The sequence below is a fragment of the Rhinolophus sinicus genome, linkage group LG06, assembly GCF_036562045.2.
Source record: "Rhinolophus sinicus isolate RSC01 linkage group LG06, ASM3656204v1, whole genome shotgun sequence".
Lineage (NCBI taxonomy): Eukaryota > Metazoa > Chordata > Mammalia > Chiroptera > Rhinolophidae > Rhinolophus > Rhinolophus sinicus.
Genome location: NC_133756.1, coordinates 103495020 through 103508529, shown reverse-complemented (window position 1 = coordinate 103508529; position 13510 = coordinate 103495020). Strand labels below are relative to the sequence as shown.

Here is a 13510-nt window from a genome sequence, read left to right as displayed (position 1 = left end):
TTAACTTTCCATTCATGTTTACATATATCAGCTTTCCTAAAATTGTAGGAAGTAACCTTTGCAATTTACTCACACTGTTAGGGACTATATCTGTATCCAAGTTTGTTGACATGATGATTAACTGATTTCTTAACCTTCTTAATGCAGGATCTGAACAATCTTTTCAACAACTTCTGCCAGAATTTTCTTCTCAGGAGGGGAGCCAGCATGCTGATCTACCAAGTATTTTTAGCATTGAAGCAAGAGATTCTTCCCAAGGCATAGAAAATCAGAACTACTCCTCTGAACAGACTGAAATATTACAAAATAAGAAAAAAAGTGTTCATTTCCAGCCCTCTGTAGGAACTTTGCAAAGTTCAATCTTCATCTCATCTCATGAGGCTAATGTATTTCATCAGTTAAATCTACAGCATAGCACTCCGTGTGGTTCCACCTCTAGTGAATGCTCGGTGAAAGACCAACCAGAAGGCAGGAAAGAAAGACTGGCCTTTGAAGAACTATCAGAAAGGGAGGCTGATACAGTGTTACAAAGTCAAGGACTCCTTGAAGATAATAAAAATGAAATCTGTGGGGTTTTAAATGTAAATGCACACACAGAGGAAACTGATTCACAATTACATGTAGGAACAGAGGAGATGGGAACTTCAACTCAGACACTATGTTCATTAACTCTCCAGAATGAAAAATATGAGAACTCAACTAAAACAGAAACTCCAAAAATCATACGAAATCTACCTCAGCTATCACAGTCAGAGCTGTTTTCAAGTTCTGGATCATTTTCACTACAGAGCTCTATTCCGGTCTGGGTGAGTGAATCTGTTTGTATAAATAGCATTTAAATTTATTTTCTGGTAATACTTTTGAAACAAAATTCAAGAGAAACAAAGCTTCTTGTTAGTTAATATACCTGAGATAGTCAATCTCGTAATCATTGGAAATCTCTTGATATCTGAGTTTTACAGAAGATATTTCCTCCCAATTCACCTACCCCTGCTCCAGCCTCCCTGAGGAATGGTGGCCGGCCTATGCCTCAGCACTTTGTGTTGAACCTCATTCTCATTGCACTACACTGAACTAATCTGTTTGGTTTCAACTCCAGTCACCTGAATATTGTCCTTCCACAAATAAGCATGTTATAATAGATTGAAAATAAAGGCTGTATCTGGACCACAGATGTGATTTGGCTGCTTTTGGATATTTTTGCAAATTCTTATTGTTTAATAAAAGATGGTATTTCCCTTAAAAAGTTATTCTGGCAGCAGTGGCCTCCATTTGGCTGCAATCCAACAGTTACTGCTCCCGTTAGATAGGGTCTACTCTACACCCCAATCATTAATCTGAACTTACATCTCTAATGCTGTGAGCATTTGCGTTTGTAATCCATGCAGGAGATATTTTCAATTATTTCACCCATCCCCAAGCCCTCCCTATTTCTGAAAGTGGGGTTGTATTACCCTTCCTCCATAATATACATTTTCACATTTTGAATGTTTAAGGCTATTGGTTTCCTTTTTAATTTTACTGCACAGGAGACAGAGTCTGGCCATGGTATAATGGAAGAACCAGAACTCACATTAGTGAGCACCAGTGATATCAGTATGGCTGAAATGGATTTTGCAAACTTAACCCTTGAAGAAAAGGAAGAGAATCAGGCAAAAAGTTTTCAGGTAAATTTCATAGCTTAGTATTAATACACCTCATTTATATTAATATACCTCATTTATAAGCCACCTGTAGCTGAGAATTGGGGAATAAAAAAGGACAGTTTTCGTTTCTTTCCACATGGCTTTTTCTCCCATTAGTTATTTGCAAACTAATTTCCTTCCCCATTAGTTTGCCAGCTGATAGAAAAAGCCTCTCAAACTCCCAGGAACATTGTCTTAAATACATGGAACTCATGCTTTCCATTCCCCAATGAAAGATCTTTGTTCCAAAGCTGTGAGGCAGCAGAGGCAGAAGATAGGAAAGGAAATCCAGACTGAGGTTGTTTTATTGCTTTGGAAGTTTCACTTTTCCCTCCTAAAGTGAAAAAATGTATTTCAAATTCTGTTGACTGCCTGTTTCCTATACTTTTTTCCACTGTAATGAAACCATTTGATATTTGCCTGGCTCGTTTCAATTCTTTTAAGGTAGTAATGTCATTCTAACTTAGTAAGGACTCCAAGATGTCTTTAATTTTTGTAGCCTGATGCCAAATTATAGAATTCACCTCTAGTAATTGTTTTTGTGATTACTGACAAGGGTAAAGGCAATGGACAAGTAGTGAAGATACAGTAGGGGTGGTTTGGAAGGTTAGGTAATTAAAAAGACTTGACAAGATGAGGAAAAGCTATTGGCTAGAGTAGGATGGAAAAGTAGACTAATTGTTCTCTAGTACTGATGGTCAAAGCATTTTAATATGAGTAAAACCATTACTTTCCCTTCTCAGAAATTCAGTCTTAAAGCTATTGAGACAAATGTGAGGGCAGCACAAAGCAGTGAACCAATGAGCATGGGAGCCAAGTCAATTGAAAATATAGTCCGACGTTGCAGCTGAGAATTGAGCAGTCATTCAACCCACCCACCAGCACCCCCCTCCCCTAAGAGCACACCTTTTTGTCCACCAAGGAGACCCAAGGTTTAGAGAACTTGGTAATGATTATAGCCTTTGCTGTACAAGGTAAAAAGTGGTAAATTCACCTATGACTTTCTTGCAATTAGGTGAGTGAATTTATGCCTCTTGTACCAGAAACAGAAACCTCAGATTATCCAGCTGTATCAGAGCATTCTGTGGAGAAGCCAACTACATTATCTACAGGTATGCCCTGAGCATCTGAAATTGTTCAGTGAACCCAGGGGCCACTGCGAATTCCCTACTCGTCATTCTCTAGTGGCAGTTTCTACATTTGAGTAGGAACCCCACAATCTTGCCTAAAAAGTTCAATGAAGTGAAAATAGCTTCATTTTTGTTTTAACAGAAATGCTTCCAAAGTTTACACCTGTACCAGGGAGCTTACAAGAAGCATTTGTAAAGAGAAAAAAATCATTTATAGAGAGATCCTCCCAGAGACAGAAAGAAATAAGGAGTAAAATTCGCGTGTCTGAATATTCTCAAAGCAAAATAATTAAGGGGAAATCTTCTCCAGGTATGTACTCAAAAACACTTGTATCCATTTCAGAAGGAGAATCTGGCATATCAAATTACTTCTTCTTTACTTAGGTTCATCTGTAAGTCCCCTAAAAGGTATGAACAGAGTGTCCCTTCCTGAAGACAGAAAGACTGCACAAGCCCTCAGGCACCAAAAGGCACTAAGGTATGAGTGTACATACGTATGAATAGTAAGACACATTTCTGAAACATCCGTCTTTAATTCCATTTAAATCTCTTACAGGTTTTATAATCAGTTAGCTGAAGTAAAACAGCAAAGGGAAGAGAAGGCAAAGCAAGCAGCTTATGCCCAAAACAGAGCAAGGGCAAAAGAATTTCACAAGGTGAGCAGGATTCCCTACAATTTTCCTTATCAAAGGCACAACACAACTATTAACTGGTAAATCCTATTTTTTTTCCCTCCACAGAAAACACTAGAGAAACTTCGAGCCAAAAATACATGCTGACTTTGTAGAAAATGTCTGTTTTTTAAATTATGTGTAACATACGCACAATTATTTAAATAAATTTTTATTTAAGAAATTTCCCATGTTGTGATTCCTTCCACTCACTGCCTTAGTTCCTGAGTTTGAGTCTTAACCCCTAAAAAAGAAGAGTAGGCAGTGGTTAAACTTGGGAGACATTTATTTACTTTCCCGTATCACCATTCATTGATCTTATATATCTCCTCAGGAAAACATAGCACTACTGAGTGACTACTGTATCCTATGGAGAACTTCAATCTTTGGTCACAGCGTTAAGAGCTCCTGGTTTTGATCCCATAAGCTCTCTTTGAAATGACCTACAAATTTTTCAATTTTTTAATGCATACATACCTTTTAAATACAATTTTTGCTCAATCCATAGTTGTCATGTCTCTTAGTCCTATTTAACAGGAATAGAAATGGTCATGTGATCACATCAAACTATCTGGTCACTAGCACCCAAAAGGATTAGAGACACAAAGGACGTCTGCATGACTCCACAGATCTAGGCACTCACTATTTAATATAACAGCCACTAGCTATGGTTATTGTAAAATCTTGCTGCTTACCAATGGCTATTACAAAATCACATACACCTTGTATTTATACTGGACAGTCTGCTCTAGGAAATGTAAATAAAACAAGGGATAATAAAATGTTCCCAATAGGATGAATGCTAGCAATGTAGCAGAAAGAAAACCTAGTGGGAAAAATGTTTTGTGGTCATGTCCACGGCAAATGAGAAACAGCATTCTAAAAGCCTTGGTAATGACCATTACATTATACTTGGACAAATAATTTGGCATGGTAAGATAAAGACAAATAACTTGCCATAATTCTTTTAGTTGGGCTTCTTTGATCTCCACTTGTAGGGACATACTTCAAAAATCCCCCACCTATGGAAAAAGATTTTAAAATTCATATTGGACTAAATTTTTCAAAATGAGGTGTTGACTATCAGGTTCTAAAGTATCCTGAAACCCAGTTCCCAACCAGTGTGTACTGAAAATTCCAAGCTTAAAACTGCAAGTAGTTGGAATAAGCATCTTTTCAATCCAGTTAATTTAAAATAAATTTTGACTGATATGAAATGCTCTCCAATCATTAACTGCAAAGGCAACTTTTTGAAACACGCGTGTTTCAGGGCTTAGAGCTTTCATGTTTTAAAACGTAGTACATGTTTAAGGTAGATGGATGTTCAGAAAGGCTATTCTCATTCAGCCCATTCAGAGCAGTTGAACATTTTGCCCATCATCATAACATCATGCTGATAAACATACAAACACACGGTGGCCTAGTTAACATCTAATCTTTTGTGGTGATTAAATAAACTACCAGGATGGGCTGCTGGAAGAATTAGATAAATACATGCAAGGACATGAATGCTGAAGTTTTATAAAGTTTAAGTCTCTATCAACTAGGAGGGAATTTGAGGGAATAAACGAAAATCTTACCTATAATCATTGGGACCGAATTTCTTCAAGCAGTTTACTTTAAGGCCCTAGAAGTTAAGTACATTGCTGTTTTTGCAAATGATCTAAAATATATTATTCCTTAATTGTTTCTACTATTAAGTCTCCCCCCCACCCCACCCCCGCCAATATTGAGTATTATTACATCCAGATTTTACTCACTGAGCCTAGCAAAAAATGTTACAGGTCTCATTGTCACCACTGCAATAAACTTACTGTGATGGAAGCATAACCTGTGTCTCAATGTAGCCACATTAACTTCTGGACACCATGAACAACAGTGCCCATTTTCATCTAGAATGAGGCTTTAGTTAAGTTCTTCTCAAGCTTCTCTGTACACCATGCAAAAGAGTTCTATATACAAGTTTCTGCTGCTTACATGCTATCAATAAAGAAATAAGCTCCTAGAAGCAATAAATAGAAAGCCTTACACGGTTCGGGTCAGAGTAGATGGATCTGTCTGGTTCTTAATTTCAGACACCCTAGAAACAGAGAAACATTAGTTCATACTAAAGATTATGTCACACGGAACAGAATGAGAAACTATAGGAAAACTGTATCAATAAAAATACCAGGTTTCACATGCACGAAGACAAGAAAACCAACGATGCCACATACTGAATTTATATTGCACTGTCCTTTGAACACCCAGCAGGAAGAAACTGCTGAATGCAGATACCATACAAGTGCAATCGTGCCTGAACTATAAACGCCTACTTCAAGTTTGCCAAATAAACTTATTTTATTCTCACAAAAATCTCTAAAATTAAGTTCATACAACAGGTAAAACAATTTGACCTTTAGTCCTTAATTGTCTCAATGAGGCAACCACATGAATTGCATTATAAACCCAGTCATCATTATTTCTCCTGTCTTTCTCTGCACTAGAAATAAAGATGACAGTCGCTCAAATTGTTATTAGGTGGAATTCCTTTCCTGTTTTACTATTAATATATCCAAGTACACGTTATTAGGATCAACCATATGGAATTGTCAGTTTAACAAGTGCAAAAAGAGGGCATTTTCATTTGGTAGCCTAGACATGAAGTCTTTTTTTTATACCAATTCTGTATATAAATGCAAATATTAGGGAAAATACATTTGCCAAGATTTTGACAATTGTTTTATACGTCAAATAACATCCTTTTGTTCAATCCTTCCTGATAACGTTGATGAGATGACATAAGAACTTAATCTTTTGTTTATTATCAATTAGCCTTGATAATAAATGTTAAAAAGGTTCCCTCATACACCATTATTTCAGTGAAAGTCACAGAACCTTTCGATGACATTGAGGACTTATTGTACTCAAAATTAACTTTTTTTCCAGAACTATAAATCCTTAATAAATTTCAATCAATATTCCACTCACCTCTAAACATCATTAAGTTCAATTCATATTCATTCCTACAGAGAAAATACCAAACAAAAGATTGACAAGTGTGTGATTAAAAACTAAAACCTATAGAGCTATATTTGGTTCTGTCAGAATTAAGTTTTAGTTCATGTCTGGATCATTCAGCAGTTGAACAGTTAAATTCATCATCTGAACTGCAATGGCAACCCAAAATTATACTGTCACCAATTAAAACTTACCTAAGCTATCACACCCCAGAATAGATCGCTGGGCTATACCAATACCTAAGATTAAAAAAAATTCACTATTAGGTCTTTATCATAGTTTTAGCAGCTGTCTTGCCGTTCCTTCCCACAGATCTAACACATAGTTCTGCGAGTAAAAGAAAGCATGTATTTACTCTATGAGGCGTTTCCAACGATGAAGGTCTACAGAAAAAGCCCCATCGGGATAGACCTCAACCATTATTTACACTTTTAAAAAGATATAAACACTCCACAAAAAGACAATTACTAGAACTGTGATATGCTGCAGCCTCTTCAATGAGTTGAAAATTGTGCAAACAGTAAAACATTCGCCCATTTAAAATGAACTTGAATCATCCCATAAATTAATCATAATTTTAACAATGCTGCTTATAAGAGTATACTCCTATACTGACAATAAAAACATGTAAACTGCCAAATAACTATTATAGATAATCCAAAGAAAAAGATTTCCATGTATAAATTGACGTCTTGACTTTTATGTTATGAACTTCGATACTGCAGTATTTCACCTATGAAATTCCCAGAGTACAGAAAAATTTTAACTGAAATTTTTGCCTCAGAATTTAAAAATTATATAAAATATTTTCTCCTTACTTGAAAGCAAGTATAAAAATACAGAAAATTTTACTGTGGCTGTATTTATGTCCTCACTATTTGGGAAACACTGGAACACAAATCAGGCATTTTTAAAACTTTACATCATTCAAATTTTGAAATCTTATATCCTGTGTCATCATTTCTAACATTACAGTATTAAATCTACCTCAATTTATTTGCATTAGGCATTAATTAAAAATTTTACATGTACTTAAAGTGGGCATATTCAAGATTCTGATTATTGCTATAGCCTTGGTTTTGAGACCCTTTCCTGCAAGTGAAGTGAAGCTGTCACAGTACAATATAAAACATGTGACTCCTAAGAATAATTTTCTGAAATCATATCATAAACAGAAATTAAATTTAGCAAAAATGAAACATGCAGAGGTTTAGATTATCTGACAATGTGCTACATTTAAACAAACCGGATCCAAAAACTCACCTATGTCCTTAAGTCCAGACATTGTGTTCTCAAGATAAAACCTTAATAAAAAAGAAGCCATTGCTGTTTCATGTCAACATTAAAACTGGAATACTAAATCAATACAGTTGAGACTCCCTGCCCTTATAGCTTATGCTTTTCAATGATCCGTTCTACAGTCCTGGAAGCAACTTTCATGTTTATCAAATGCTCCCATCACTTTAATCTGTTTTAGGTATCATGTTCCTTCTTATATGTATCAAAACTCATATTGAACGATGAGTCCTGGGTTGCAAAAGAGGATTTATTTTTGCACCTGTCTGTAAGTCTTTGTCTACAAATTAAACAAAAACAAATACAAGTGCCATTATAAAATACAATGAATATATAGTGGCATAATCAATGTACAGTGGTGACAAAAAGTGACAATTGAAATATTAGTTAAGAAGGGAAATTTGTGTTCATTACAGTAGTAAACATTTCACAATAAAGGTCACTTGTCTAAATAAAACTGGGATAAAAATACAGTAGGGATTTCAGATATCCTAACGAGAGTGGTTGGTAGTGATATTTTTAACCAAAATTTTCTTTTTAGGATGACAATCTATACTTCTTTGATTCAATGCTTAAATGACACGTTTACATTTTCTTACCCTGAAATAAACAAGTATAGGCAAAAATAATAGGACCCTATTTATTATTAATCAAGTGATTATTTCTGCTGTAAAAGCTTCAATTTTTTTACACATAATTTCATTGTTTTAAGCTGATTTTCCTAAGACTTAACTCTAGCAGTTTCTTTCACAAATTTGTTCAGATGTTCTTTTTTTCTTAGATTTTTAGTCACTGTGCTGGCATATATATTCACATTATCTTTACTTTCCTTCTGTCAAGTTTCTTTTTCTCTCTTTACCTTGTTTGACATGCAAATTCCCATATTCCTTTCAGGTCATTCTGTCTTCTGTCCAATGCTTTTTGACTTACTCTTTTTAAACACAGCAGCCTCTTCACTGTGTTCTTGGTCTAAATATACATTCATCTTTGGGAATTCAGAACTTACTATAAAATAATTATCCGCCTGCATAAAAAAATACCAATATTAAGCAACAACTAAAATTTTATTGCCTTAGTAATTACACATAACTGAGCTCCAGGTTATTTCAAATAACCTGGAGACTACATCTACAAGTTACAAATCCAGGTTAACTTCTGCTTTTATTTACCCATTTGACATCCTAGTAGCAATACCACATATTAAAACAGAATTGAGAAGTCCACATTTCACCAACTATCCAAAAAATTCATATTCTTATCCCTGTATTCCCTGCACCAAATGCATTGAGCTTTTCAAAAATTAAATAGACTATAAGACAACAACTACTGGATAAAATTCTTCCTATACCAACTGCTGTTGCCCTTCCAAAATGAAATGGGATAAAAATATCACTTACCACTAATTTAATATCACATTCGTCATCATGTTCAAGATTCGTTGCAACCTCATCCTCTCCTCTGTAATATTAAATACACCATCACTCAGATAACAAATTCTTCTATAACGCAATTAAATAGTATACTGTATGACTACAACTGAAGTAGCAATACTAGTCAAGGAGAAAAACTACTGTAATGTGTAACACCCCAAAATGAATGTCATGTGCCAAGCTCCTTGATTCCATGCTCACATCACTATTAAAGTATAAACAAATTAATAACATAATATGGAGCAATTTACATTAATATTTAAACACATTTATTTGGTAAAATCTATGACCAAAATCATTTCGCATGATTAAACTTACGCTGACTCTTCAATAGGAGAGAGAGATCCATCGTCATCCAAGTATTTATATCTACGACTATCAAGATCTTCTTTTTCTAAATCTTCACCAACATTCATCTGTTTCAAGGATTCCTTCAGGTGGTATTCATACTTCAGTTTTTCAAGGTAGTTGAAAAATCCTCTTGCCACTGCTTGCTGTGTATCAAAACCACCATATTTTTAAGTCATGGCCTTACAAAATAAGTTTTTCCTCAATCACTCAGCAGATGCCTTTGTTCCAAAATAGCAAGGATCCTCTACCAAGAGCTCAATGACCTTGATTTAACTACTCTGCCATATATATGAGCAGTTCACATGTAATATCTAAGGCTGGTAAAAAGAATTCAGCGCTACCTATCAAGTGAGCAATCTTACCTAAGCTGGTATCAAGAAAAACTGAAGCACAAGTCTTGCATTTTTTGGGAATTACTAAACACTTTTACATGCAGAGAGAAATTTCTAATGTTTATTATAATCACCATAAAACATAAAAGGTTAAGGAGTTATTAATCTCTTCAAATAAATCAGATACTAGATCGAGGGATCATAAGTTAACTACACAAACATTAACTCAAATATTTGAGTATTCTGCTATTAAGGGTATTTATCAGGCAATTCTGTCAGAAACTGAATACTCAGCATCTGTAAGAAAATGAAATTTACTCGTTACTGAACATGAAAATGAAAGGTGGGTGTGGATTTGACCTAGGTTACAATTGAGAATCATCTGAGTGTTGGGGTTGTTAAAAACCTGAAAGGATAAGATCAAGGGATTTTACATAACCAGCGTTGGAGCACGTCATGTACAGGTTGTCACTGAATATACCAGGGAAGATTCCACCCAGAAGCCCATGTGAAGTTTGAGCTGAAGGACAGGGTGGTTTCTAAGTGCCAGTAAGTACATCAAAATCTAAGTGACCAACAAACCATTTCAAGCACTTTTGCTATAGTATATCCACATATATAAAATACTGACTCACCTCAAAGCTTAAAATTTTCCTCCAAGGTAGTGATTTTCTCCCATTCTCTGATTCTAAAAATGGGAACCCAGGTCCTTTATCTTTAAATTGTTTACTTATTTGTGACCTTCTAGTGTTTTTCCTTCCTTCTGGTCTTCCCCTTGGTCTTCCCGTTGGCTTATATTTCCTCTTTTTGTACTTCTTTTTTTTCAGTCTTTCAAAAATAGCTTTTAAAGTCAATGGTCTTGGTTCAAAAGATGAGTCACTAGATGAATCTCTTGCTTCAACACTTTCAGGTGAATGAACAAACTTTCTAATTGTGTTTCTTTGCCTCCGTTTAGGTGAGTGAGGAACACACTGAGTTTTAAATAAGCTGCTTCCAGAGGAAGAGTTATCACTAGAAAAAAAGGGGGAAACTTAATTGCATCCTTTTTATATAACAGAATGCTTATTACCAGTAAAGCACTTTTCTTTCACCAAAGCAGGAAAACATGCTCAAGATAATTTTTAAAGATGGGCTCATTACTAGCCAAGCACTTAGTTCTGATCGCTCTACTTTAAAATGGCCCCAAATGCCAAAGCACTCACCAAATAAACTTCCAAGAGAAATACAAGTTCTACACAGGCAGTCTTGTTCACTGCTGGAGGCTCCTTTAAATAACACAAGAGTTGCCTAGTAGATATACTAGAAATACTGATTTGATTACCCGTTGAAAACAACGAATGAAGTAAGGAGATACCGCCATCAAAGACATAAGCCAAGCATAATGTGCAATAAGTTTTTTTTTCATTTTCCAAAGTTGATTTTTAAGCAAGGTTGCCCACTGATGTCCATTTTCTTGTTATAAAATTGGATTTAGTCAGGAAGAGATAGATACTAAGTTGGCCCAGAGAATATACTGTTTTCCTGGATTAAGAAAGTGTTCGACTATGTAAGTACATAAACTTGGAAGGTCTATGTAAACCAGGTTTTTCTTTTCTTTCCTAATTCTTGAAAATTACCTTCACCACTCATTATCTACAACGATTGATGCTTTCCTGGTAATTCAAGTACAGTAAATATTATCATCAAATCTAGTGTTTTCCAGTAAAAAACTGGTGGTTAACACACACAAAAAATATGCACTTACCTTTGATTGTCAATTTCCATAGCTGAATCAGATGCTGTTACATAGTCAAGAGAATCCATTCTTGGTATGTATAGTCTCCAAGTCAAAACTATTTGTCACTTGTTCTTTGCTTTAACCAAATTTCTGACAATATAAAAAACAAATATGTAGTTTCCTTGAACAAATAAATGCCAGCACAAACAGCTAATATCCAAAAGTGCAAAATCTGATGTAGTTAGATTATGCCATTATATGTAAATCATGGCAAAAATCATTTACAGGCCTTTAATATTTTCATTTAGGAAGCAACCTTTTCAGATCAAATTCTGAAATCTAGAAGTTTTATTCACAAGTTCTTTCATTTATCTCCAAAGCTATCCAATGGAACAAGATTCTAGAAAAGTACTGTCATTCCCAAGAAAAATATCAAACATCTTCCCATAACAGTAAAAAATATAATTTCATCACTAGCCATATAGTAATGTGGAATTACGAGTATTAACATTCAATTAGTGGCCCAAAATCCACTTTCCAAGAGCAGATAGGAACTTCTAGGAAAAACTTACATACAAAGCAAGAAGGCAAATCGTGGCCTCAATACCAGGAAATATAATCATCACAATTTACTATCTCAATCCAATACACCACACTTTAAACTCCTGGCCTGGAATTTTCATTTATGGCCTCTTTCCATTCATAATACAATTCATCAAAATCACTGAAACCTCTTTCCTGACATATTATCTCTTTGCCATTATGGGTATTAATTTAAAAGTTTTGAATTCTCAAATGTTTCAATGAAAGATTAAGACTACAGCGGTGCCCTTTGTCTTCCTTTTAAAAAATCTCGGAAGATTTTACAGTAGCTTGGGCAAAATAATTTTTAAAAAAGATAATATCTAAATACTGCATCTCTCTTATAGAAGATGCTATCATTCTGCCATTTTTGCATAGCTGGGAACGACAAATAAAAATGAAAGGAATCTTAGGATAAAATAGCAAAATATTTCAAATAAAGGAAATCAATAGTCACAAAGATCTCAGATTTACAAATTATCCAACAGACTCAAGTGGTAATTTCATGGTCTCATTGTAGGTTTTTTAATGCAACTTCTAATTAAGTCACGAAATAAATGCACAAAAACGAATTCAACAAAATTTGGACCAAAGGCACTGCTGGTATTCTTGAGGTTAAAGTGGAGTTAACTCAAAAGCCACTTTTTCGGAAACTGGTTTAGAAAGCATTCCTACTTAAGCGTCGCTTCCTATTCCAAGATTCTGCGATGAGAGGCCACGTGGCCAGAGAGTGCACTTGACCAGCGCTAACTATACCTTTCAACCACTTACCATGTGTGACCTTGGGGCGAGTGTTTCCAGGAAGGACCTAACCTCAAGCTTGGAAAATGGCGTAACTGTTACTTCGCACTAATTAACTCAGAAAACCTGTATTTGTCTGTAATACTTTATAATACAACCCAGACACAGTGGATCACGCCCAAAACAACCGCGAGCCCTCCACCCTCAAGGCCTGACTTCTACGGCTTGATATTCCCTAGCAACGTGGGGGTCCCGGGAAAAGGTAGAAAAGCAACCCCTCCCGGACCCACCAGACCCGTGCGGCCATGTTCTCTTCCTTACCCATCCAGGTCTGCAGTCAGCTTGCACCAAAAGGGAGCGGCTCACTACGGAAGTCAGCAGCGTGCTCGCAGCCCGTAGCCCAGGCCTCAGGGGTCTGCACCCAGTAACCTTCCCGGCTCAGCACTGCAATGCGCCGACATCCACCAACCTCTTCAATGGACCGAAAGAAAAGGCTGAGCTAACTGCGAGATCCAGTTAATAGTGGGGCCAAAATCTCGCGATAACAATTTACTTCCGGAAAGAAAATGAGAGGC

The 13510-nt window shown here is 35.7% G+C and overlaps 2 protein-coding genes and 8 non-coding genes across 26 annotated transcripts in view; 1 reads left to right on the top strand and 9 right to left on the bottom strand.

Moving 5' to 3' along the window:
- The window catches only part of CEP295 (centrosomal protein 295), a 49495-nt gene extending 45822 nt beyond the window's left edge, over positions 1-3673 (top strand). For 4 of the 5 annotated variants that reach the window (XM_074335595.1, XM_074335596.1, XM_074335594.1 and 1 more), the window contains 6 exons: positions 148-806; positions 1530-1667; positions 2701-2797; positions 2958-3125; positions 3200-3293; positions 3372-3531. In XM_074335595.1, coding sequence (XP_074191696.1) covers positions 148-806; positions 1530-1667; positions 2701-2797; positions 2958-3125; positions 3200-3293; positions 3372-3531 — 1316 coding nt within the window. Of the gene's footprint in view, positions 1-147; positions 807-1529; positions 1668-2700; positions 2798-2957; positions 3126-3199; positions 3294-3371; positions 3532-3555 lie in introns of those variants that run through there. The other variant, XM_019737512.2, reaches the window with a different exon arrangement.
- On the bottom strand, positions 3329-13454 carry TAF1D (TATA-box binding protein associated factor, RNA polymerase I subunit D). Of its 13 annotated transcripts, none has more exons than XM_074335609.1 (13): positions 13257-13454; positions 11640-11762; positions 10531-10906; positions 9531-9706; positions 9180-9240; positions 8642-8806; positions 7750-7790; positions 6681-6725; positions 6457-6491; positions 5516-5566; positions 5067-5113; positions 4444-4508; positions 3329-4012 (listed from the first exon to the last, which is right to left on the bottom strand). In XM_074335609.1, the coding sequence occupies exons 2-6, from the start codon at positions 11696-11698 to the stop codon at positions 8678-8680; spliced, it is 801 nt and encodes a 266-aa protein (XP_074191710.1). In that variant the 5' UTR covers positions 11699-11762; positions 13257-13454; the 3' UTR covers positions 3329-4012; positions 4444-4508; positions 5067-5113; positions 5516-5566; positions 6457-6491; positions 6681-6725; positions 7750-7790; positions 8642-8677. The 13 variants fall into 13 exon arrangements, with proteins under 13 accessions (XP_074191710.1, XP_074191705.1, XP_074191701.1 ...); XM_074335604.1 differs by having other exon boundaries at positions 8713-8806; XM_074335600.1 differs by lacking the exon at positions 7750-7790 and having other exon boundaries at positions 3329-3730; positions 3964-4012; positions 8713-8806.
- Positions 3805-3931, bottom strand: LOC141572564 (small nucleolar RNA SNORA25). Its single transcript, XR_012497888.1, has one exon. It is a non-coding gene; the product is annotated as a small nucleolar RNA SNORA25 (small nucleolar RNA).
- Positions 4266-4387, bottom strand: LOC141572572 (small nucleolar RNA SNORA32). Its single transcript, XR_012497896.1, has one exon. It is a non-coding gene; the product is annotated as a small nucleolar RNA SNORA32 (small nucleolar RNA).
- LOC141572560 (small nucleolar RNA Z40) lies at positions 4805-4877 on the bottom strand. The gene has a single exon (XR_012497884.1). It is a non-coding gene; the product is annotated as a small nucleolar RNA Z40 (small nucleolar RNA).
- LOC141572567 (small nucleolar RNA SNORA1) lies at positions 5260-5391 on the bottom strand. Its single transcript, XR_012497891.1, has one exon. It is a non-coding gene; the product is annotated as a small nucleolar RNA SNORA1 (small nucleolar RNA).
- LOC141572561 (small nucleolar RNA SNORA8) lies at positions 5637-5775 on the bottom strand. Its single transcript, XR_012497885.1, has one exon. It is a non-coding gene; the product is annotated as a small nucleolar RNA SNORA8 (small nucleolar RNA).
- Positions 6565-6636, bottom strand: LOC141572596 (small nucleolar RNA SNORD5). The gene has a single exon (XR_012497917.1). It is a non-coding gene; the product is annotated as a small nucleolar RNA SNORD5 (small nucleolar RNA).
- LOC141572574 (small nucleolar RNA SNORA18) lies at positions 6773-6903 on the bottom strand. Its single transcript, XR_012497898.1, has one exon. It is a non-coding gene; the product is annotated as a small nucleolar RNA SNORA18 (small nucleolar RNA).
- LOC141572585 (small nucleolar RNA SNORA40) lies at positions 7968-8094 on the bottom strand. Its single transcript, XR_012497908.1, has one exon. It is a non-coding gene; the product is annotated as a small nucleolar RNA SNORA40 (small nucleolar RNA).
- Positions 13455-13510: the final 56 nt, after the last annotated feature.

Excerpts from the sequence above, each read along its gene's own strand:
- TAF1D (XM_074335600.1), bottom strand. The coding sequence starts at position 11,698 with ATGGATTCTCTTGACTATGTAACAGCATCTGATTCAGCTATGGAAATT. Across the intron at positions 9,241-9,530 it reads TCTCCTATTGAAGAGTCAGC|AGGAGAGGATGAGGTTGCAA; the intron begins GTAAGTTTAATC and ends TTAATATTACAG. Across the intron at positions 6,726-8,712 it reads GGCTGCTGTGTTTAAAAAGA|GTATTGGTATAGCCCAGCGA; the intron begins GTAAGTCAAAAA and ends TTTTAATCTTAG.